At 35.2% G+C, this 26,210-nt stretch overlaps 1 protein-coding gene across 4 annotated transcripts in view; it reads right to left on the bottom strand.

Moving 5' to 3' along the window:
- Positions 1-838: 838 nt before the first annotated feature.
- Positions 839-26,210, bottom strand: part of LOC149078879 (uncharacterized) — a 60,184-nt gene continuing 34,812 nt past the window's right edge. For all 4 annotated transcript variants that reach the window (XM_089241066.1, XM_089241067.1, XM_089241068.1 and 1 more), the window contains 14 exons: positions 25,992-26,176; positions 25,524-25,562; positions 22,870-22,929; positions 22,150-22,233; positions 21,863-21,910; positions 20,988-21,080; positions 20,439-20,519; positions 17,967-18,065; positions 15,774-15,851; positions 14,855-14,920; positions 13,135-13,152; positions 12,496-12,535; positions 10,879-11,013; positions 839-958 (listed from right to left, as the gene is read on the bottom strand). In XM_089241066.1, coding sequence (XP_089097192.1) covers positions 10,930-11,013; positions 12,496-12,535; positions 13,135-13,152; positions 14,855-14,920; positions 15,774-15,851; positions 17,967-18,065; positions 20,439-20,519; positions 20,988-21,080; positions 21,863-21,910; positions 22,150-22,233; positions 22,870-22,929; positions 25,524-25,562; positions 25,992-26,176 — 975 coding nt within the window. In that variant the 3' untranslated portion in view covers positions 839-958; positions 10,879-10,929. The remainder of the gene's footprint in view (positions 959-10,878; positions 11,014-12,495; positions 12,536-13,134; positions 13,153-14,854; positions 14,921-15,773; positions 15,852-17,966; positions 18,066-20,438; positions 20,520-20,987; positions 21,081-21,862; positions 21,911-22,149; positions 22,234-22,869; positions 22,930-25,523; positions 25,563-25,991; positions 26,177-26,210) is intronic.

Here is a 26,210-nt window from a genome sequence, read left to right as displayed (position 1 = left end):
CAATAATTACACATAATATACGGTGTACCAAAACAATTAATCGATCCATCCCCCACATCTAGGCAAGTATAGTGCTATCAGGGCTAGCATCTACCACATCTAGTGCGGCACTTTGATGTGCAATCCTACAGTAAAGCCCCCCCCCCCCCCCCGTTCGCTATTTTGAATCTTTTTTGAGCATATAGTGCTATTTACTGAACCACCCCCTTTGTAGAAAAATAAAATAGATTCCGTATCATCTGCATAATCAGTATGAAAAGATGCATTGATTGAAATCACTTTATGCACTTACTCCAGCTCGTCAGGTCCCATGATCCAAAAGGAACGCTTGCCATCGGGTCCGAAATCGTAGACACCTTTCCTCGTTAAAAGGTGGCTCAACATGTAGGTTTTGGCTTTGGCTTTGAATTTTGACACCGGTGAATCGCGACTCTTCGCGGGTGTATCGACGACGACGTCGCTTCCGGACTCGGCTGCACCAGCTGCTGGAGAGGGATCACCCGGAGCAGCCGTCGCTGATTTCTCGGACTCCCCGGGTCCGACGACGTCGGATCTCGTCGGGGAACTCTGCCCGGACGCATCTTTCTGTTCCGTAACGGCCTGCGGCGCTGACGAACCTTCTTCCGGACCACCCTTTTCACCGGACGATTCGTTGCCAGCAGGAGCGCTGTCCTTGTCGTAGATGGGCACGAAGATCCCGCTCGCCGTTCCCTCGCTCAATCTGATCTGCTTCGAGCCTCGTGGATGTTCGGTTCCGTCGACATCCGTAGATTCGTCGCTGGTCTTCGATATTCGGTGGAATTCCGGCGCGAGTTCTTTGGTCTCGTCGTCTTCAGATGACGCCGTTTCTTCAGAGTCGTTCCCCGACGCCTCAGCCATCATACATACAATATCTCCGGAGAGAACTATTCTTGGCGACACATCCTCGGGATAATCATGGTTGTTTTGGTTCTGAAAACTGAAGAAATAATAGAATCAGTTCCCTTTTGAAATTCTTGTGTTGTTTTTGATGTAATGATTCGGTATCTTCTAGTTCTCACCGATTTGAACTTACACAACTTCTCACTATTATCTGAAGAGAAGGAGGAACATGCGCTTGCAGGGCTGCAACTGGGGGGGGGGGGGCAGGCGGCTCTCGCACCCCGGGCGCTAGACCCGAGGGGGCCCAAACTTCATTCTGAAACCTCTCCTTCAACATTACAGGAAGGGGGAGGCGTCAAAATGCGCGCTTGCCCCGGATGACCAAGCATCTAGTTGTGACCCTGTGCGCTTGTAAGAAAGCGATTCAGATTCAATAGATATGTTACGTTAAATGTGATAAATCGTTTACTACACATAATGGTATGTTATTGCGCACACTTGCCATTTGTCTTAATAAGTTCGATAAATTTCACTTTCACCAGCGAATATGCATGCTACCCCCAGTGTCTGTTAAATTTGATAAATAGGCCTATTCAGAATTTATCGCCTTTATCTGCGATTATGCGTAAATATGCCCCAGAGCAATTGGAGAATTTGATAAATGTGATAAAGAAAGTTATATATAAAAAATTCCAATGAGTCTAGTATGTGTGATGGATATAGTGGGACTCTGATATAATAACAAATTTTATTTCATTATCGTACCGCGATATATTGGTGCAATACATATATTGATATATTATATACTACGATTTATCGTATTTACCAACGACGCAACGCTTGGGTATTATGCATAATCGCCGGTAAATGTGATAATTTTTTAGTACTTATTAAATTTATCAACGACGCTTGGGTATTATACATAATCGTCGAAAAATAATTATTTTAGAGAAATTTACCAAATTTATCAACGACGCTTGGGTGCATAATCGCCGTAAAAGTGGTTAAATTTAGGGAAATTTATCAGACTTTCGGCGATTATGAATAATCTATTTAATTAATCCATAATGTACTTAATTAAGGATTTATCACATTTACCATAACAGGTATCGGGGGGGGTGGGGGGGGGGGGGTGGGCCGACCAAGACTTGACTGAGCCCTAGGAAAAGCATGTAAAAAATTGGTCAACCCGATTACTTTATCTCTTCCAAACGCAAGTAGAACAAATTCATCTCCTAACTCTCCCCGTTCATTTACTTTTATCCCCTCATCGCGAAGCTTCGTTGTAACCCTATGAACGGGAGTTATTACTTTTTTCCCTCCTCGTTCTTTCCATACTCCTGTGTTTAGCGATTTCCCCCGGCATATAATGAATAACTTTCTACTATACATACACACACACACACACACACATAGGGGTTGGGCGAAAGAGAGTACTCTATCTACTTATCCACACACTCTATTGTTTTCCCTTCAATTTATTTTTCTTTCTTCTTTTTTCTTTCCCCCACCCACTCACTTCTTCCTTTTCTAAAGCCAGGGTCACACTCGTGTCAAGCCTAGCGTAAGTTATTTGCAAATATTTGCTTCCAATATTTGTCTTTCCCTGATACAAGAAACAGCATAGGCTGGCTACACATCAGCCAGCTTGGCCCAATGTTTTTTTGGCGAATATTTGCATCCAGAATACTCTCCGTATTGTGACCATTGGCGTTCCTCGACCAATGTGTGACCAAACGGATTGGAATCTCGGGGAAGAAAACGGCACCTTTGACTTGGAAGCTTTTTACCGCACACCAATTCCGGTCATCTATCGCCATACGGCAATTTCCAACCAGTGCAGTTGGGTGGGAAATGAAGGCGCCACCTACCGGTGGTCACCCCAGGTTCGGTAAGTAAAGAACTTGCTGCTGATTCAAACTCGTGGACCTTGATGGTAATCTTTATGATGGAGGACGAACATCTCAACACTGTACCACTCGCGTTGGGCTGAAAGCTGGAAGACCGTAGTCATTCCGTTCGACCAGCCTTCCAATACCTTTCCAGCCTCCACAGATGGCGGAACTACACATAACAAGCATCACGCAGAAACAAACTTCACGTCGAGTTCACAACACGTACACGCAGGACGAGGTACATGTGTGGTTTAGCCTCCGATATTTTACGATCATTGTCAATGGTGGAGCAGCCACATTACTTAACCATGACCAACCTTGGAACATATTGGGCCAGCCTTGACACGTGCAAGCAAGGAAAACTTTTTTTTCCCCCGAATCATCGCCGATACCGCAAATAGCGATCGTCCAGATTTGCTGTCAAAAGCGTGCACATGAAGCGGTTATTCAGCAAATACAGTTGAAATTGGGGGGCCAAAAAGCTATCAGGTTCGTAGCCAAATGCGGAAATCAGGCCCCCATACACATAATGAACGATATTTGATTATTGAATACCTGAATCCTAAAACCACGGCCTCCTAGGCTGGAACTATTGGCAAGCGCCATGCCAGACTTTTCTATAGTTAATTTATAGCGTTAAAAACAAAAATAATGAAAAATGTCCAGGCCCCCCCCCCCCAGGGCTGGAGCTTTATCAGCAACCGCCCTTGTATAACTATATCTTACTCAAGTCATGAAACACGACGTTAACCATGCAAAGAGCATTGACGATAAAATCCATCATAATTAGCACAAACGTGACCAATTCATTCTTCTCTTCCTATAGTAATAGTGCATAAGCGTACAAAGTTGATGAATTTGAAATTACCTTTTTTATATATATATATACAGTCAAACCTCGTTAATGAGTCACTCTTGGGAGAGCAAAAATATGACTTAGTAAGCGGAGTGACTCGTTGAGCGGAGTAAGCCATAGCTGCGCCAATTACAATTGGGAGTTCCAAAAAGTGACCCGGTAAGCGGAGTGACGTGTTAACTGGGTGACGCACTAACGAGGTTTGACTGTATATATAATTCATTACTTTTCTTAATTAAATGCGTTCACACTTACCGAGTTTCATAGATTTAGACTGATGTAGATTTTTCACCAGAATTTGATTTGGATAAATTTTAGATATACATAATTACGACACTTCGCGAGACATTGGAGTGTAAATATACGATCACTTTTCACCCTTTTAAAAAAGTTGTGACGTAATTGATGACGTCATAAACAAAAATAAATAGACCTGGTAAATTTTTTTATCATTAGAAATTTCCCATGCATCTTTCAAAAATCGATTTTTATTCATTTCTCTCCCATTTACTATTCAAATGACGCGCACAGGGTCTCAGAAAACCAAATTTATTATTTTGATTTTTTTTTTTATTAAGTACACGGTAAATAGTACACTCCATAAATTCGTAAATAGTTTAAAAATTCATAAAAATTGAAGGAATTTGAATAATTTTGCATGCGGCTTGCGTAAAAAAAGTTATTCTCACGAAGGAGCGATTTCTTTTTTTTTGGCCCTGAAAAAACTTTGGTTCAAATTTTGGTCGTTAGAGGACGCTGCACAAAAGCGAATCGTAGAAATTTTGGACCCAAAAATTTATTCGAAATCTTCCGTCTATTCTTCGACAACTGTAAATACACATTGACCACGATGTGCAAAAAGTCCCGTAAAATTCGTAAATAGTTCAAAAATTCATAAAAGCTGGGAGGGTTGGTTTGAATGCGGTTTGCGAAAAAGTTATTCTCGCGAAGTGGGATTTTTTTTTTTCGGTGCAGAAAGAATTCAGCTCAGATTTTTGTTAATAGAGGGCGCTAAATAAATGAAAAGCAGGACTCTGCCACTGGACCTATCCCCCGTTGAGGCGATCTCTTCTGGCCCAGCTTCGTGACAGTCTGGAACAAAGTGTGTGTAGCTAACAGTTGAGTGAGTATCTAGTGTTGTGTGTGATTTTTCAGTGCTGCCATCTATACTTCAAACAGTGAGTGAAGTGTAATGATTGGATATTTGTACCGTTGTAGGCGTTTTCTCTGTGTCGAGACTGTTTAACGGGAAGATCGGCTCACACTCGCAGTTGGGAACCACAGACAACAAACTTCAGCCGACCAACACTGTAACATCGATGGGGCTCGAACCCGAATCCTCGCGATGCGAGTCCATCAGACTGTGGCCACTCGACCACCACAGCGGCAGTAGAGGGCGCTGTAGACCAGTCCGGCATGTTTGATTCAACCTGAACCTTTCTTCAATCTCTTCTGTGTGTGAGAAAAAAACGTTCGTAAAAACTTACGGCCGTATTCACCGACAGAGTTGAAACTACAACCGCAGGTGAAAGGATTGGAGTTGAACACGGATTGGTTAAATTCGGGATTTTTACCAACCCGCGATTGTAGTTTAAAATCTTTGTCAGTGAATACGGCCGTCAGTGATTCACGGCTGAGGCAAAACAACTTATTCACCAATAGTGCTTCACTCATAAATCCTCAACAAAATAAACATTATTAGTATCATGTTGAAGGTCTACCTGCACTCTCCGGAGAGACTTTAGGCCTCGGCCAATCAATATTGAATAAATAAATAAATTCAAATAAGAAAACCGGCTCGCATTCATACCTCGAAGTGGTAAAACAGCAGAAAACGTCAGCTGATCATCACTGTGACACCAACGGGGTTCGAAGCTAGATGCTCACGATGAGGGTCCACCACGATGCCCACACGACCGCTCAGCAGCCGTGATGAGAGACTATGACAAAGCGAAAGAATTCCTCGGTTTTAGTGCCGTCTTAACGAATGGACAAATTACGACTCACCCCAGTAGCACAACGATATAGTACAATATCTGGACCATATCGTTATATATCGAAATGTCAGAGGAATATCAGATGTCATAACTATGATATAGAACGATCTTGTGCTATATGGTGCAAATTATTTATGATGTTAATTGATCAAGTCTTTAATTTTTCAGTCGAATATGTATTTGATTCCATGTGAATAGTCTCTACTTAAAAGGACGACAACTTGGGACAATAAATTATTTTAATATAGTTTGAAAAACATAGATCTATATCATGAACCTGACAAAGATCGATATCAGATTCTCGATATAGACCTGATATAGATCTTTCAAAGAAGACATAGTTCTATATCCTCAACATGACATACATCTATATCGTGAACCTGACAAAGATATATATCAGATACACAATATGCTGATATATCAACATATTGTGTCCATTTAAATAAAAATATTGCCTTCAAATAAAAATTTGGAGAAAATTTAAAGTCGAGCGTACAATTTTTTGTTTGAATGGAAATTAAAAACGTTTGAATGAATAATTTTTCATAAGAAATTTTGATTTTAATAGGATTAATTATGTTGATATATAAAAATCATTTCATCAGTTATAATTGAATCCTTACTGTGTATGTTTTACATCGTAGATGTTGGTATTTTAGTAGGGAGCAACAACTTATCCACTGTAACTTTAATTGCCACTTTATAATTGCACATATTTTTTTAAGTTAGAAAAATTTGCTCTTGTTTTTTGTTGTATATGTGTGTTTTTCTTAAAACTATTTATTATTTATTTTTTCACTTTGATGTGTTTTCATTTTTCACCATACTTTGAGAGTTTTAACTTTTTTGTGTTGCATATTTTTATTATGTTTTATTAGCATAAATTAATAATTTTAAATAAATAATTAATATACTACACAATACATTAATTTGTTTCTTGTGTTATATATAATATCCTTATTTATAATATAATTTTTTCAATTATCTGCCTCAAAATGATAAATATATCTCACTATTTCTCTATTTTGTAATTTTTGTGTGCATACATAAGAAAATGAATAAATTTAATTGAAAACACAAATAAAACAAACCATTACTTGTAAACTAATGTGATAATAACATCCTGTAGTCAGTTCTGTTGTGGTGGGTTGGTAAGATGCGGAGTTACAGATGGGATGGGATGGGTTCAGGGTACATGGGTTCAAACCCACCCACCTACAGAAAAATACACTTTTTTTTTTTTTCCTTCTGAAAGGGCGCCATCTATCGTCCAAAATTTGAAGTATTTGAATATATCATATTCACGATATAGATTTATTTATCTCTGACTATGCCTTTTTTAGCCAGAACGATATCGTGACCTGATATAGATCTATATTGGAAACTGAAATTTTACGATATAGATCTATATCTTTGTGCTACTTGGGCAGGGACTCCAGATGCATAAGAGGTCCTCGTGATTTATAAGATGTGGTGCTTTGACGTTCAACAGTAAATATGTATTGTTAGGCTGGTAATTGCAGTGGTGGGGGGGGGGGGACATGAAGCTCTTAATCTTCTTTATCTTTTTTCGTTGGTTTATATTTTTATTTCATTTTTCCCTTAGTTAATCCTGATTGCATGTATCCTCAATGTCTTCTGATGGATTGTTTCCATAGAATGTATATAATGTTTTCATTTGTTGAATAGATAGAAGATGCTCTCCGATACGACCCAGCCTCCTAGGAGGTGAAGAGTGGAAGTTGACTTGCACAACAGCTCTGGGTGTGAGCGGTCATCAATCAATCTTAATATCTTCTTCTTGGGAATACGTGAGGATCCCGCTATATTAAGTTTTACTGCACTGAAAATTCTGAAATGTCGCAGAAATGCTTATTCGACATGTGTTAGTAAAATGAACTTTTGATGATATCTGACTATTTGTTAGAAGTTTAGGAATTTTTTAAAGTTTGAAAAAATATATCATTTTTAAAAAATCAGAAAAAATTAAACATTTAAAAAAAAAATACAATTATGGATGGATTTGAGGTTAAAGCGTACGAGATCTCTGCGGAAACTTTTCTTTTAAGAGAAAATTAAGCGGTGTCACAACTCCTGAAATTGATTTTTTCCCGTTGGTCAATTGCAAAATCGGAGTTTACTAATACATGTCAAATAAGCATTCCTGCAAAATTTCAGAATTTTTGGTGAATTAGTTTTTTTTTTAATCTGATGGATGAGCTCAAAAACTGCAAAAAAAATCGCGTCCAAAATGTTTCACTTGTACACATTTACACTCTAATTCAGTGGTTTTCAAACTGTGTGCAGCGGCAACCTGGTGCACCTTCAACCTTTGTCAGGGGTGCCGTGGAGTAGTGACCCTGACAAAGGTTTTTCGAAAATATTCTTAGTTAAACAGCTTTAAGGAGAGGACGGAGCTCACAGATAAGCACTTAATAGGAGAAAGGGGCACCGCTGGTGGAAAAGGTTTGAGAACCCTTGCTATTCATCACTTCTGGTATTTTGAAAGAACAAATTTACTGTTGGACACAAAATTTTTTACATTCGATTTGTAATTAGATGAAGTATTTCTTAGTAATTTTAAGTCAATTCTTAGTCAATATTAAAATCAACTTCAGAGGTGCATGGCCCAAACGAGGGCGATACTGACAAGACTCCAGCCTCGGCCCCTAGATGATTTTTATCAATTTTTGTTTTTCCATGCTATAATTTCACTATGAATGGCCGCGCCAAAGATTCCAGCCTAGGGGCCTCGGTGCAGGATGGAAGGAGCTATTACTACAGGTATCTCCCTTGCCTTATGCAGTTTTGCTATACTGCGATTTTGAAAAGTGGATTTTAGAAATTTCGACCAGCAAAATTTGGTGTGTAGTTTTAATCCTGAAAATGGGCTTGGAAATTAGAGGTATGACATATTTAAAATGACGAAATCCGTTGGATTTGATGTCGATGAGACGTATATCAAAGAAATACTCAAATCTCTATCTCACTAATGAGCATCTTTTGGAACATTAGATATTTGGTAACACATGGCATCGACAATGCCATCAAAATTGTAATAGAAGAAAACTATCCTAAGGAAGATATAATTGTCATATTTGCGAGGGGTATTCAGAATTCTTTAACTTTTCTCCTAAAGTTTCTATAAATAGACGAATGATGCTACTCGTCAGCTGAATCTTGACTGCTTTCATCAAATAAGTTATCAGCCAATCGTACCTCCTCCTAACCAGATCATGGTCCACCATTGTGTCTGAATGAAAATATATTAGCAGGTGCAGAAGCAGTGCATGTATGTATTGCGAACCTAACTTGAAGTCTGTTTCTGTGTAATGCTTGTTATGTGTAGTGCTGCTATCTGCCGTCAGTTTTTATAACCATGAGTGAAGCAGGCATGCCAATTGGCTTCAAGCTTGTCAGTAGTGATGAATGTTCAACTTTGTCAGGGGGGTAACCCCCGTAGGGCAACATAATCATAGTACAATAGAAAATAATCACTCAAAAATTCAATTTATTTTTAAGTTTTAATTGAAAGTTTATTAAATACAGCACCTTATTTGCACTGGAACCTAGAAGGATCAGGCCACATGAGCCACCACCCCCCCAAAAGCAACTTTTTGAGGTCGCCAAATCCTTTAATTCATGAACATTCAATGCAATTCCATCCTGCAAACTTCTTGTGGGCTGTATATATGGACGTCTAGAAACCCTAGACCCTCCCTCCAATCACCCGTTCTCTTCGTATCAGAGATCCTACGGCACCTACGAAGAAACAATCTTTCCGACGCAAGTTCTGCGAGCTCAACTATACATGATGTAAATGAAGCTGGGTCCTGACACAGTGCGCTTTTTTCCCCATCCTTATCAATGATAATAAATAAATCTGATGAAAATAAGTAACCTCTGCTGGGGAAAGATACAACTTCTTCAAAAATTATGCGCTATTCATTGATGGGTGTGAAATCTTCAAATCATGTGACCGATTGGTGACTTGAGAACTATTTCATGTTATTGATAAACTTAACGATGAAGCATATGAAGATTGGAAAAAAATTACAATCTCTGTGTAGTAGTAAATATAAAAACGCGCTATAAATCCCATTCATAATTTTAAAATATATATTGCTCACGGGCTACTACTACTATGTACTACATAACCGTACATGCATATCGTATACACATTCCTCTACAGAATTTCTAATGAATTGGCACAGGATGGAATGTGTGTTCCGAATGTAGTAGCCTTAATATATTTATATTGTCAGAAGTGGACTTGTTTTGTGTTCTTGCATATTTTGAACTAAAGATGGTAAATGCTTTAATTTTTCATGTCATATATATATATCGTGTTGTATATCTGCCTGCTCTGTTAATAGACTTTTTTAAAATGGGAGATTGGCTAGCATCCACAGCTTGAAATTGGGAAAATTGCTGAAAACCAACTTCAGCCAACCACCACTGTGGCGTCAACAGGGTTGGAACCTGGATCCTTGCGATGAGCGTTCAGAACATTCCCAACACAGCGACTCGCTCATGAGCTAGTACTAATGCCAACAACAATGCAGGCCTGTCGCTTAGATGATTTACTGCCCGTTACCCCCTCCTAAAGGGATGGGTCGAAGCGGAATGGAATGCAATAATAACACAACCCAAAACACAATTATTTTTAGTCAAGATGGCCCTAAGATGGCCCTAAGTAAGATGGCCTAATTTAGGTTTTTCATCATTCTCTACAGTGCTGGCAAAAAAATATTTTGTTAAAATCTTTACAATTTAGGTGATCAATCCATTGTTTTGCAATAGCAATCAATGGGAAGGAGAGAATCATTTCATTTTCTCAAGAAGTAACTTTTCAAGTTATACCATAATTACAGACTAAGTCCTATTTACATACAGCTTTTGCTTCCAGATGGTTTTGTTCTATTGATACCAGTCATCAATCAAGGATTCAACTTTTTTTTTTTTAAATGGGTAGTATTGTATAGCTGAAGAACTGTTTTTCCTTATACCATGACTTTCAATTTTGTTTCAATGATTTTTTCTAGTAATTTCTATTCATACACATTTCCAGATAGGGGGAACTTCTTTTTTCAAAACTTGCCAGTACTCAAGAAATATATTGGCATTCCACAGATACTTCAGTAAAAAACTTACTTTTTTCACATACAAAACAGCCAATAACAGGCTATATTTTATTGATCATAAGAGCATAAATGATCGTCAATATAAATATATATTTAATTTGAAGAAAATTGTATAAAATTTTCACCTATATAAAACAAGATCGTTTTTTAAATAAGAATCAATGGCCTCCTCTTGATCAAGTTTTTCTTGAGCCTCTTCTACTAGCCGGTTTCTTATCACCAGATATTAAGAATTCCGTAGATTCTCTGACTCTGTTCAACTAAGAAAAATGAAAATAACGTAAAATACCTCAAATGAAACTTCATTATTAATTGGTAAAAAAAAAATTGTCATCCACAAATACAGTGTGACTACAATTATTTAGCAGTAAATATTTCCTCACTAAAATAAACCTATATGATAGCGTTCGTGCTTCATATTTTATGATTTACAGCTACTTTTTAGCTGCAGGTTACCATGAAAACAGAGGTCTAACTGACTATAAGAATCTATAAACATCCTGGTTATACTATCAAATGTATCTAAATTAATGTGGAATCTGCTTTTATATACGTTTTTAATATGGCAAAAAAAAAAAATCATTTCAACTAAAACCTAAAATTAGAATCTAGATCAGTGTTTCTCAACTGCTGAACAGTGACCTCGTACCAAGCCATTTTTCCCCATTTATTTCCAAAGCCATTTGCATGACTGACATTCAGTTACAAAAAGAAATCAACCGGGCAATGGACTTCCAAAGGTTGAGAACCACAGATCTAGACAAAGGGAGCTGAACTTTTTGGAAAGTGTGGGCCACTTCATTGGTATGAAAACATGTCACAGGCCACTTGAGTGATCTGGAACAGCACATTTAAGTGACATGGAAATATGCTGCAGGTCACTTCAGTAACCTAGAAATGTGCCGCAGTATGCTTGAGTGATCTTGAAATGCACCGTTGGAAGCTTAAGTGCTCTGAAACTGTACTGCTGGTTACTTGAGTGATGCGAAAATGTGCCGCAGGTCTCACTTCAGTGCTCTGGAACTGTTGTGCAGACTACTTAAGTGATGTGGAACTGCACCGCAAGTCACCTTAAGTGATCCAGTAATGTGTCACTTGGTTAATTTTTGCAAAATTTGGTTTGAAGTCACAGGCCATACCAGACGATTCCCAGGGCCACATTTAGACTGCAGGCCATGGGTTTGCATGTACAACCAAAGACCCTGGCCCAGGAAGCCAACTTCGAAATATTTAGGGCCCCTGTTTTTCTCATATAAGCCCTGTTTGCATGTGCAAGATTGGGGTTAAAATGGGGGGGTTGGTTTGGTGAATATAAACTTGCATGACAATTTTTTTTTTTGTGGGGGGAAAAAAGGTGAAAGAAAGATTCACACCCTCATTTTTAAGGCAATGCAATGGCATTGGGTGAGTTTACTAACTACTTACTCACTTGGGGCTCTACTTATTACTACCAAAGTTGATCTCTGTAACTGAAACTCACTGGGCTAGAGGAAACTGGTTCGCTTGCCAGCTACTTTACTCACCAGACAATATCTAGTAAACTCACCCACTGTAATTGAGGGTTTTTATTGTATTTCTGGGGTTTCCGCCAATTTTCCAATAATCCTTCGTGATTTTATTGCAAGTGAAGGGTATTGGCTTTTTTGCTTCCCATATAAATAGGGGTATAGTCTGAGCTTCTTTTTTTTCAAATTTTGAGGAAATAGAACGATTACAAGTCAAACCAACTGAAATTTACTTACCACATCCTGTGGTTTTTCGGCATAATTTCTAGGTTGCACTCTATAAAAAAATTTCATAATTTAATTTCAAAATTTAAAATCATTTTCATTTTTTTTTACTCCAAACATACAATAAACTTTATAATAAAAGACATATTAGTCTGAAACTGTGGTCATTAGAATCAACAAAAGGAAAGGGCAAATCTATGTTCATTATTCTTTTGCCCTTTCACATTATTATTTGATGTTTCTTTGTGCATCTGAAATGTAGCTCTCATAAAATCTGTTTGATACACTAAAGCCTTACATAAACATAATTTAATTCAATATTATAAAATAAGATAGTTGTTAATATCCTATAAGATGTTAAGAAAGCAGTCCTTCTGGGATGAAATAAAGTCTGCAACACTAATAATTTTTTTAAAACCATCTTAGAAATTTATTCAATATAAATTCACAATACATGTTAAAACATATTAATGGGATTGCTTATTGATTATCTGCCAATTCAACAAAGTTATAAGCATTTCCCAAATATTAAAAAAGTGTGATTGATGTGTAAATCAATCTTATTATTTTTTAGATATTTTTTCAAAAAAAAGTCATATAGCACAGACAATCTTGTGAAAATAAAAGATACATAAAAACAAATTTACTTACTTTGCACATAAAGGCATGCTATAAAAGGAAAAAATAAATAAAGTAACAATTATTCACATTAATTTTTAAGAAAAATATCAGCTCCAGAAACATATGTGAAATGAAAAAAAAAATTGCATGATCACTCACACAGTTTCAATACTCTATAAATACACCAAGACATTTAACCAGTCAGTTGACCAATTAATTTCTCCTTTTACAAAAGTTTGAAGCTAATAAAATATATTTTCCTGATTAAAATTTTTCATGAATACATTGAAACTGACTTCATGCTCTTTTTTCAAATCATCAACAACAAAAAAATGATAATTGAAATAATTGCTAATTAGTTTTTGAAAATTGAAATAATTAAAATAAAAATTGACACGGCAGCATATGCCATCATAACTATCTGACTGGTTAATGTGTATGGTATTGAACACTGAAGGACCAGACACACCCTTCTCCACATCAAAGCAACCTCAAAGACCGGGCGTATCTGGAAATTTTATTCAATAACAAAAGCAACACTGCCACCTTTGACAAGGGCAACAAAAAGATGAAATTAAATATATTATCTGAACAACTCAAATATATTATCTCAATCTCTAACATATTAGATATCAACATAAAGCAATCAAATCTACAATATTACAAAGTGATAATTAAATCTGAAAGAAGACTATCATACAAGTGATTTTTTATATATATACACACAAAATTACATGTAACTAAAATTTACATTTTTCCTTAAACTGCATTTTTCCACTCGACTGGCAGTTGAGTGGTTAGGGAGCTAGCCTCTGACAGGGCAGGTCTGGGTTTGAATCCTGTTTCAGCATGGATGCCTACTTTTCTCAGTGATGTGAAAATTGATCATGTGAAGAACGCCATAGTGGGAAACAATACTGATATGTTGTATGATTGAAATTTGGTTGAAAATAATGAACTTCTTATGCTGAAAAACTCTGCCATTTTTTTTCAACTGAAGGGCCGAACTTTGACAGCCATACAAATACATATAAACAGGCTTTCAATGCATATGATGAGATATGAAATGGGGGCAAAGGTGAATCATGTCTAAAGCATAAAATCTACAAAACGTACAATACTACTTATTCACATACAAGATGGAGCACATCACACACTATTCCTTTCTTCTGAACTACATGCACACTATCAGATACATTTCAAACCTGTCGCTCATGTCTTTTGTGTTCTTTTTCTTCCTACCATGTTTTAACCAATGTTTCTAAGAAACGATAACAAATGCTAGTAAAATACAAGCATCTCTGTTCACAAGCACAGCAGGTCTGAACAAGTTTTCCCATGAGTTTAGCACATGCCAGAGCAGTAACAAAAACTAAAAGACATCTTCCCTTCCCCCATACCAAATCACAATTGGATATGAGCGTTGCACACAGCAGATATGCAGTCATCCAAAAAGCTCAACTCTGGAAGAAGTTGAGTGTGAGCATGTGTGAGCAAGTTGAGTGACATATGCAAAGTATACATACATCCAAGCTGCTTTGGATTATCTAATAGAAAGAATCTGTCAAGAAGTAAAAGGAAAAGAAAAATATCAAGAACTTCAACCTCACCTGACTTTTTTTGAAAGGGGGGGGGGGAGAAGACGACACTATTTTTATGCTTCAGATAGAAAGTTTTACTTTCAAAAATAAAATGTGCGAAGAACTATTTAAAAATCAGTATTTTTCATAATTAAATATATGCTACTCACCTGATAACTATAGGTTTGAGTGTTTTACGTCGAACTTCATCGGCTCTACCCAATTTGTCTGCTAGCCTGGGAATAAACAAATAGCTTAGTGTCAAAAATAAAAAAAAATGTTTTCAAACAACCACAACTGATACAAATGCAAAACATAGAATTAATGAGAATTGAAAAATTAATATAATCAGTGCAATTCTTTTGGTAGGTCACAAAAATGTCAAAAAATACATACATATATCAAATATATCAAGAGCAAAACATTTTAAACATGACCGATTTTAAGCTATACTTGAAAGGTGCTTCAATGACAATTTTTAAATAGTGAATTTTTTCCCATTCACTGCATTACCCTTATTCACCTGCATTGCCCAAAGTTGGATGAAAATAAACTGTAAGAGAAAATTGCTGGGGGGGGGACTAAGCATTTATAGTTTCATTCTTGTCTTTCTGTTTTCATTATCATGGATGAAGGCATCCTGCTGCTGCATGGAAAAATTACCTGACTAGTTTACTAGTGAGAAGTATAATTCAGATATTTTTTGGGACATCAGTAGAAAACTGCAACAGGGACAAAACTATTTTTTTTTCCAATACACACACACACACTCAAGATTACACTAGAAGTAAGAACTGAGCCCGGAGTTAAATTACTCATGTATCTCTTTCACTGAAGCTTTTGTAACATAGAAAAGATATTTAAGAAAAAGCATTTAGGATACACATTTTGTTACCTTTACTAAAACATGCCTTTAATCAGTCTCACTAAGTTTTCATATCTTAATATGATTTGAGGGATGTTTCATACATAGTAAATATAAATTATCCTGATTTCCTCTAAGTAACTTATGTCAATTACAAATTTGAAAAACTCCCAAAAAGTCACTATCACACTAAATTAAATGCATTCCATTAGAATTACACTTACTTCAAAGGGGACGATCTGGATCTGAGCTTTTCCTTCACATCTTCTGACATCAAAGGCTTTTTATAATCTTTAATGAAACTGGAACGAGAAACATTTTAATACTAAAAACTATCGCCCAAATTAAAAAAAAATAGATTGGAAATCCACTCAAGTCAACCCATAGAAACCTATATTATACATGTAGCTCCTGTCCTTCTCCCCTGGATCATTCCATCACTCCCCAAAGAGCAATATTGCTCACTTAGAGAAACAATGGTCTACTCGGGCTCTCTTTATGAAACTTCACTATAACTCTCCTTTTTTTGCACTCAGCCCACAAAGCATAATCCTCTGATCCATTAAGAGCATTTGAAATGCTGAATTCCCTGAATGGCTTTGATATCAACTCTAGAGATATACTCTTCCGTGCAACTGGTGATCAATCCATTATTGTTATCAGAAACTTGAGTCCCAACGTATCACATTAATGTGGCATGAACTGTACTAAAAATATGCAATGAATAGCGTATATAGGACAACCAAGGTTTTTGAAGCAGTGAAAACTGAATGAAACCTCGTTCTATACACTACTAAACACAGTAAATGTTTTACACACACATTTTCTTATTTACATTGCATAATGTAAAATAGAATTCCAATTTAATCATTTTCTCACTTCAGGGATTTTTCGAAGTCTATGCATATTTATTTATGACCATCCAGAACCCAATTTTTATGATTTCCTCAATTCAAAGAGTGAAACTGTCTGCCTCATCTGATTTGTTAGATCATTGCTTGATTTGTATTGACTCAAATTACTATTTCTCCTCTATGCCCATGTCCAATTCTAGAAACACGTATGGAGCCATTCAAATATTATGTCAGTATCGATGTGGGAAGGGGGTTGAATGATGCTTACATCAACTACCCTTTATAAAAATATTAAATATTCACAATGGCATCTTTACTGGGAATGCCAAAACCAAAAATGAGAAAAACCTTACCCCACTAATTAATAAACGCAAAACACAAGCTAAAAATATAGTGTGTTCAGTCAAAAATCATGTGGAAAATAATCCCTGTGTTATTATCCCTGTCCATAACAAATTTTACTACAGCAGTGTCAGACAGTGGTGGTCAGACTCCTGACGCATATTCTCGAAGGACAGTCCAATCAGAGGCATATGCAGGATCATCCACTGAACGGGACACAAAGGCTTAGGGGATGGGTTGGAATGAATTTCTTAAAAATTCTAAAGAAATTTCTTTCTTTTTTTATCATTAGGAGGAGACGGGATCGTGCAGCCCCTTTCTCGGCGTAGGAGTTGAGAGGTAGGCAGAGTTGATGAAATTTTGCCAACAGTTGGGGGAGGGGAGTCAAAAATGGCAAAAAAAAATCTGCTGATGTAATACTTGAATGGCCCCTATGCACTGAAATGAAACTAAATACAAATGAATAATAGCTATTTCGGTTTTATCAAAATTTCATTAAAACTGCTAGGGCACTTTGAGCAAGTCAAAACAAAGAGACTGTAATGCATATTCATGACACAGCTACTACTTAACTGTATAGATGCACCCCATACACATTCCTCTGTGGAATTTCTAACAAACTGGTTCATGCCCACATCTTTTCTGAGTGCACGTGTGACCCTCTGTGTATATGTTGTCAGAGTTGTGTTTGTTTCTTGCGAGTTGTCTAAAATATAGAGGCTTAGTATGTGTGAAGATTGTGGCTGGTTCCATTCAAAGCCGTCCAATGTAGGAGGGTATCCAGGGTACATCTGGTTAAGTTGACAGATTTTAATGTATTATTCTGCATATAGAATGTACTATACTATGCTAATGGTTTTTATAGGAGTACTGGAATTTGGAGATATAGAGTGAATTAATGGGATTTAAATCCTTAAAATTATTTCGTATAAGAAATTTGATTCTGGATACGATCTTTGATTCAGAATAAGATTTTCATACTATGAGTGATGTTCAAGACTGAATTAATCTCATTCAGGGTACAACAGTATTCGATATACAGGAAATTCTAAATAAAGTGTGGTATTTCATTAGCGGCAATAAAAGAGATTGGCATGACTCCGCAAGAGATCTAAATAAATGCAGCCATAACTAAATAAATGTTTTACATTTTGGCACATTTTCACTGTGAAATTGTATGATTGATTATTATTAATGCTTTGACTGAATATCTTCACTTACTTAATCCTTGGTGGTCTGTCATCTTCAACAAAATCTGGAGACACAGGAACTTGTTCCTGAGCATTGTGAGCACTTTTGTCAGCATGTACAAGCGTTTTTCTGAAAATCAAAAATAGATTTTCTGAATGAAGATGAAATGTAATAAAAATATGATATCATGTGCCGCCTTTAAACATGTGTAAGAAATCCCTTAATTTTTTTAGCTTAAAATAATGAAAAAAGTTTTCATCAAAGATATTTTTCAAGAAGCAGACATGCCAACATTGGCTTCAAGCTTGTCAGTAGTGATGAATATTCAGCTTTGTCATGTGGATCCCCCAGGACAACATAATCATAGTACAATAAAAAATAATCACTCAAAAATTCAATTTATTTTTAAATTTCAATTGAAAGTTTTATTAAATGCAGCATCTCATTGGCACTGGAAACTAGAAAGCTCAGGACACATGAGCTACCTCCCGAAGCAACTTTTGGAGGTCGCAGAGTCCCTTAATAATTCATGAATATATTCAATGCAATCCCAACCTGCATACTTCTTGTGGGCGAACGTCTAGAAAATCTGGACTCCCTCATTATTTTCCTCCCCTATTTTCTTCGTATCAGAACTCCTATGACGAAACATTCTCTCAGGCACAAATTTCACGAACTTGACCATGCACTATGCAAATGAAGCTGGGTTCCAACCTGCCCGCTGAAACACATGAAAACCTGTTTTTAGCCCACAGCGTAGGGCAGTTTCAACAAATAACAGGGTTTTTGCGTGTTTTGGTATCAAGTAGCATGGCAGGTTTAGATGCGGCTTTACAGATTACCTTCTACGCAGACAAAACAGATCGGCTCCACGTTAGTCTTCTCTCTAACTCTCTCACATGTATATACAAATTCATCGTTATGGTAAAGATCAATGCAATTTTAAAAAAATAAGTAAAACAATGCTAGAAACTCAAAGACCAGATCTTTTTTAAACTGATTTCCATAGCATTGAGAGCAGGGTTTAAGCTATGGTCGCATTTTTCACAAAATGCGAAAGAAAATCTTAGAATGCAAAAAAATTGGTAGCCACTTTCGCAAAAATGCATACAGGAGGTACAGAACGAGTAGACATCCAACCATCAATCATTACATTAGCATTGTAGCATTTTGCTAAAGCTTTTCTCCCCATTTTCGCTTTTTTGCGAAAGGAATTTTTTATCTAGCTTAAACCCTGATTGAGAGTGTCTCCCATTGCTCCATATTTTATAGCGGCTGTCCGTAGAAACTACGGGCAATCCGTAGCAGTTGGCAAATTTGAAGATGTATAAAAAAAATATTTTTATTATCATAGAAACCATTAAATTTCTCATCACTGTCATCTGTAAACATTTAATATGTTTACATTGGATGAACGCAGGTGTCGAGGAGATATGATCGAAGTGTTCAAAATTTTCAATGGGATGGATAGGATGGACCATGAACTTTTAGTACACCGCCAAGCGACTGCTTTTACAAGGGGACACCAGTTTCGATTGGTGAGGGACAATGCAAGGTTATGGTGTCGCAGGGAATTTTTCTCTAATAGGGTTGTTAATAAATGGAATAGCTTACCCCCGGAGGTAGTAAATTGTAACGAGAAGCTATCAATTCTTAGAATAAGACAACCATAAGTATTCTTTATGGGCATTGTATAATATTTTATCATGTGTATATATTGTTTATAATTTGTGTTAATTGCATTTTTAATTGGGTTGCTGTTTTTTTTTTTAAATATATGACATCCATATTTTTATGGGCATCTTTTTATCAGCCACCTCGTTGGGCATTTTGCCTGTTGTGCGTTGGCGTTGTATTTGTATATCTGATATATCACTAGTTCATTATCATGAATTATACCATTAAATTCACTCTCATCGTAAATTGCAAGGAGTCAAGTAATTTGTTAATATCTATAAAACTATCCGTGTTATAAGAAATCTCCCTATTTTCGGGACATAATTTTTTGGCAAAAAGGGGGTTCCTTATATATGTTAGAATATGGTATTTCACAGACAAAAATGTGTATTTCTAACATAAAAACTTTATTTTTTGGCAGTATGTGTGATTTTGTTTACACCCACTGATCATCATTACTTTGAGACATAGGCCTATATCCATTTATACTTCTATTGCTAGTTTATATAGTACCATATTTCTTGAAATATACATCATAGCACATTTGTTTTTGAAAATGTAATTTCTGTGATCGTGGCTCAGGGTGATGCAATGCATAAGCCATGGCTGGAGAAATCGCAGGTACTAGGTTGACATGGCAACCAAAAAATTAGTATTGGTGACTAAAATTTTCTTTGTGTTGTTACTAAATTGCAGGCTGAGAGCAGCACTTTTTTTCAATTTGCTTAGCCCAGGTATAAGCTATAGGTGCACAATCACTTGAGGCAAGTTTTATATCACAATACTAAATATGAATTTATGTCGTACACTTATCAATATACATACTTGGCATCTAGCTCCATTCTTGCTTTTTGTATCAACATTTCAGGATCTTCAAGCTTTAAGTCAACAACATGAAGGTGATGACTGCAAGAGGAAAATAAAACTTGATATAAGATATTCAGCTAAGCTTGTTTACTCTTAAATTAGTTGCATGATAACAGATTTTTTTCTATAATATGAACAATAAAACAAAATAATATATTAGAATGTTCAAAGAAAGGTTTGGAAATCAATAATCAGTGCAATAAATATTTCAATTATCAGTACATCAAAAAGCAAAATTTTTTTTAAATCATAATTTCTATATACCGATTGTTTTGCTGGAAAAAATGACTGCATTAATCCAATTAAATGATCGCATCTAATTCCTATTTATCACAACAGTCTTTCAATAACTGAACTGAAAATAAAATACTCTTAAAATTATTTCAATTGCAATATGCGGAATTTGAGGAAGACATTACTTATGTGAATTTACATTATACATATGTTGTTTTGCTTCTTTTAACAAATCATTACATTTCTTTTCATTACAGAGTATAAGTAATATACCTCCTAAATTTCCCATCTTGTTCCGATTTTCTATCACCTGATTGAGAGAACTGATTGTCAGGTTCGACACACTCATGGCAATAAGGTGGACTCCTAAATAAAATAAAAAAACCTTTTAAAAAACTCAGAACTGTAAAAAAATCCAGCAATGGATACAATGCAAAGTGTGCTATCATTAGTTAACACTTCAATATATTCAACTCGATTGTTGGGCAATGTTGTCAATTCAAAATAGCACTACATTGCACGGATATGTAGTACAAGTAAAAAATTGATGTATAACCTTCTATGTAAACTAAATGTTATAATAGTAAATAGTTGTATTAGCTTATAGAAATCTTAAAGGAAGAAATTGTTATGGTAGATAGAACCAAATTTTTGTCGCAGAAAGATAAAGATAATAGCACACGTAAAGAGAGACAGATAAAGGTCAAAACCAGTAATCTAATTAGATGCTAGATGAGTTAGAAATTTTAAAGTTTCCTGCTCAATTTACATTACATTTAAATTTTTATAATTGAAGTTTCAATCAATTACTATACTTTCGGATTAAGGTCAATGAGATCATTACATTAAAAAAATGTGTAACTAACTGAAACACCTGGGATTGTAAATTTTAGAACGAAAGAAAAGGATTAAAATTGATATCTTGACTAAATTATAAAAACAAACATAACCATGACATAACAGTAAGATTTGGTTTCATAATACAATTAAAAAGTGAATTTTTTTTTCTTTACTATAATTATTCTTGCAAACACGAAATAAAATATTACAAGTATTAAATCAAAAAAATTTAAAAAAAAACCATGGTGCAGCAAAAAAAAAGTAATTGAAACACAGAAATAAGAACACACAAAGTAAATTAAATTTACCGTAATGCTTCTTTTGTAGGAGAGGATCGAGCTGATCCTTCTGGAAGACTGCAACAGAAAAAAGGACAAAATAAAACAAAATATTTTATAGGAACAAAAATTTTTAGTATTATCAATGAAAGATCAGCATGTGTAGTCAAACAGGAGATAGGAAACACAAGTGAACATAAATCTGTATTGATTGCTTGTGTTATTGATTTCTGATGAATTTAATTGAAAAATTGCTAAACAGGGGGAAGGTAAACTGCATCTCACTAGCATAAGAGAAAATGTGTCTGTATATTTACCTGATATATGAATGGCCATCACGAGAGAGAGACGGCTTTCTTTTGTTCTTAGGATCTAGAGGTCTGAGATCATCTAAACGAAAACTATAAAGAAAAATAAATATATATTTTTTTTTTCAAATGTAACAACAAAAGATTTTGTTGAGATAACTAACAATGCAATAAAAAATTTGAAAGACTATTATCACTAAAGCTCAGATTATATGCACTAAAAAGGTAAAAAAAGCACGCTTTAAAAAATAGCAGGACATGCATTTAAAATACCAAAACATGCACTATAAAATTTCCAAAAAAGTTGTTAAAAATTCCAAAATATGTACTACATGAAAAAAAAATGTTTTTAAAAACAAATAAAACCACACAAAAAGTTTTTTTAAATTGTTGCATCACACACAATTATCATACATAAATTCAGACAAAACCCACTTGGAGACTTAACATGGCCAAAAATAAAATTTATATAAAAACTGTATTTAATAAGGATATCATAAATTATTTTAAAATTTCGTGTTCATTATCTGTAAATGCTTTATTAATTGAAAAGTATGATAAAAAGCAAAACTTTTATTGATTGATAGGGCTTTCATGACCCAAAACCAATGGTCAAAAACCTAATACTGTTATCGAAGTAATAAAGTAATCTTGCCAATAGCAATATCTACTAGCAAGAAAAGAAAACTTTCATAAATAAATTTCAACTAAACTATGAGAAATACATACTTGTCCCTTGATTTTGGCGTCTGAGGATATGCAAACATATCTTCACTTTCAGCAAACAGACTGATGACAAAAAAAACTCATTGAACAAAAAATATAGACAAATATTAAAACTCAAATTCTATATTTTATTTACAAAATAGAAATTGCAAAAAAAAAAAAAGAAGAAAAGACAAGTTATATAAAAAATCAGTGAATAGAATATTTGAAGTTATAAATAATGTCATAAAAAGTATTTTCCCATAAGGACTTTTAATTTCTTTTAATCATCATAGAATTAAACACTTCTTTTTCCTTTGCTCTCTCTCTTCAGTGTGTCTTTACTTTTATCTTCCGTGAAAGCCTTTCGAAGCTCCTACACCAATCTGCTATATAATATACAGGGTGATCTTAAAGTCATGCAATCCATTTTAAAATATTTTATTTTTAAAATGCTGTCAAGAAATAATTCAAAAAAACTATATTTGTCCAAATGAAACACCTGGGGATACAAAAACAGCATGTTTCAAAGTGTTACAATATGTATTCGAAATATGAGCCTTTTGCATGAATGCAAGTGCATATTCTTTTTCAGAGGTTTCTAGCCTCTTTTCTCAGGATAAGCACACTCATCTTTCCAATCTCCGATTGGATGTTTGTTTTAGTTTATCAATGAAATGGGGATTATTCTTGTCAATTAACCTTCAGGTGTTCCCACAGGAAAAAATAAGGGGGTGACAGGTAGGTCTGGGGTGATCTCAATCCTTTTTGAAATAAGATGGTCATCAAAAAATGTGTGGAGAAATCCATTGTTTCATTAGATGTATGGCATTTTGCTCCATTCTAGAGCCGAAAACTTTCATTTTCATCCAATGATGAATTGTTAACAATAATATCCCTATACAGTTTGACATCCACTGTTTCTTTACAAAAAATTGGATGTACTATCCAATGGCGTGAAATTGCATACCACACACCAAGTTTGATCGAATGCAGAGACTTTTCATGATAGACAGGCAGATTTTTGATGCACCAAATTCTGACATTTGATCACATCTGGAGCTTTCAACTCTGGAAGATCTAAACCCGATAGGTGTTAAACACCAATTTCTTTAGGGCTCTGTGAGCAGTCCAACATTTTTCTCTCTAGGCTGTTCAATATTTTGTCTTTTAGTTCACGCATTCCATGTTAGCTCAGTAGAGATGGGAGCCCCCTTCACCTGCGATCTTCAAAATTTCTAGTTGCTCAAAAACTGGACACCATTTCGAAAATTATCTTATTGGGCACTAAAACATTTGGGAATTCATTTTTGAATGCCTCAATAACAGCTTCAAACAAATGAGTTGGAAATTATTGTTCAAACATAAAAATTCTTTGCTTCTGGCAAAAAACCACCTCGATCATACAACCAAAAAAGAGCCACTGAAAGTATCAGCGCACATGAAGAATTTAAAAAAAGATGACTTCTTATCTTGAATAGTATAGTGTTGCTGTCTATAAAAAAAAACTTTACATTCAAAATCAGTAGAATTTGAGAAATTAATTATTTTGTAACGGATTGCATGACTTTTGGATCATCCTGTACTTGGTGACTGCCATCAAATTATTAACATTGTCTCTTGTCCGTTCCCACATTCATACAAAATTCCAAAAGTAACACATGCTCCCTATTGACCAATAAGAAAATAGCACCTCTGTCAGATGGCTAGAAGTGTAGGCATGTCACACACTTCTTGGCGGGAACTTTTAGGGTAGAGAGGTCCAGCTCTCTTCCACCAGACCAATCCAATTTTGTTTGAAATTTAGTTTAAAAATTAATACACAAGTATCCCTCGCTTTACACGGTTTTGCTTCATGCGATTTCACTATAACCCAATTTTGAAAAGTTGATTTTAGAAATTGGGACCAGCAAAATTTGGTGTGTAGTTTGATTTAGTCCTGAAAATGAGCTTGCAAATTACAAGTATGACATAATTAAAATGACAAAATCTGTTGAATTTGTTGATGTAGATGAGACATGCCATGATACCTCGGCTAGCAAAAGTCTTGACTTACTAATTTTTTGGCTAATAAGGATTTTTAACATTTTTCTGCCTTGGCTAACAAATATGGATTCAGCCGGATACACGCACTAACGTAAAACAGCCATGCCATGAGCTACATTTTTGTGTCAATAATAATCACAATTACTGTCACTCGAGCCTGATTAATTCTTGTTCACCTCAGAATATTTTTGCTGATGTACACCCACTTCTCTTTCTGAAAGTTTTTAAACATTTCATGTAAAATGAAAGATCCAGTTAAAACAGAAAATGCATTGAAAAAAAGGAGCCCATGTATAAATTGAATTCCAACAACATAATGACCGAAGTCATAGTTTAATCATTCAAAAAATGATTCATGAGTTTAATGAATGATGTTTATTTAAAATATGATTGAATGGTCAACAACTGAATAAAGTAAAAAAGTATAGAAGCTGCACACAACACACAAGAGTCAGAATATATATTTAGTGATAATGTTTGATATCATTTTGAATTTTGCGTGCGTGCCTGCCTGCCTGTCTGTCATCTGATATCGTGCGTGCCTGTCTGTCTGTCATCTGATATCACAAAACTAAAATACTTCTATATCCTTGACAAATCCTAAAAAGGAAACGTGAAGCTATTATACTCACTTTCCCGTCAGTTCAGCCTTTTTACCACAGCTTATACACCTAAAAAAGAACATAATAAATAATAAATTAGAATTGCTTAAATTAGCATAATTAAAATAAGAAAATTCACTCTCCAAAAATATCACATAACAAACTTTTTAAATCTATTTTTCAAATATAATCAGACTTTGTTGATACATAAAACAGCTATCACAAAAATGAATACAGCACATTCTCGACTGCATTGCCTCTGTATTATCCAACATATTTTAAAAATAACAATTATTGTTATTCACAATATGATCTAACAACTATAACATTTATTTTAACTATTTTATTCAATTTTTTTAAATTAAACTTTTCAAGTTTCTGTTGATACCATTTTGTAATTTAAAATCAAGTTGTAAACACAACGATTTTACTATATCACTTGATCTAGGGAGATTTTTTTTTTCCAAGAGATTCAAGGATGCTCAAAATTGTACATACTTTGTGACTCCTGCAGCCTCTGGATAAAGAAGGCTCACTAACAAAGACTTCATTTTCTTGAAACCGTGCATGATGCTTCTCAAACGGTTCCACAAAGGCTTTTGCAATGTTTCATAGTCGTTAATATTCAGCTTTTTCAGCAACTCTTCAGTTGTTTCTTTTTTCAGGATTTCAAAACTATTTTCCTGGAGCATGGAAAGAAACAATAAATTCTATCAC

Source organism: Pholcus phalangioides, unplaced genomic scaffold (assembly GCF_987345545.1).
Source record: "Pholcus phalangioides strain wild (caught in Gottingen) unplaced genomic scaffold, Ppha-v1.0 ptg000013l_1, whole genome shotgun sequence".
In the NCBI taxonomy this organism is placed as follows: domain Eukaryota; kingdom Metazoa; phylum Arthropoda; class Arachnida; order Araneae; family Pholcidae; genus Pholcus; species Pholcus phalangioides.
Note: the sequence above shows the minus strand (reverse complement) of the source record. Positions and strands in the feature narration are given on the sequence as shown.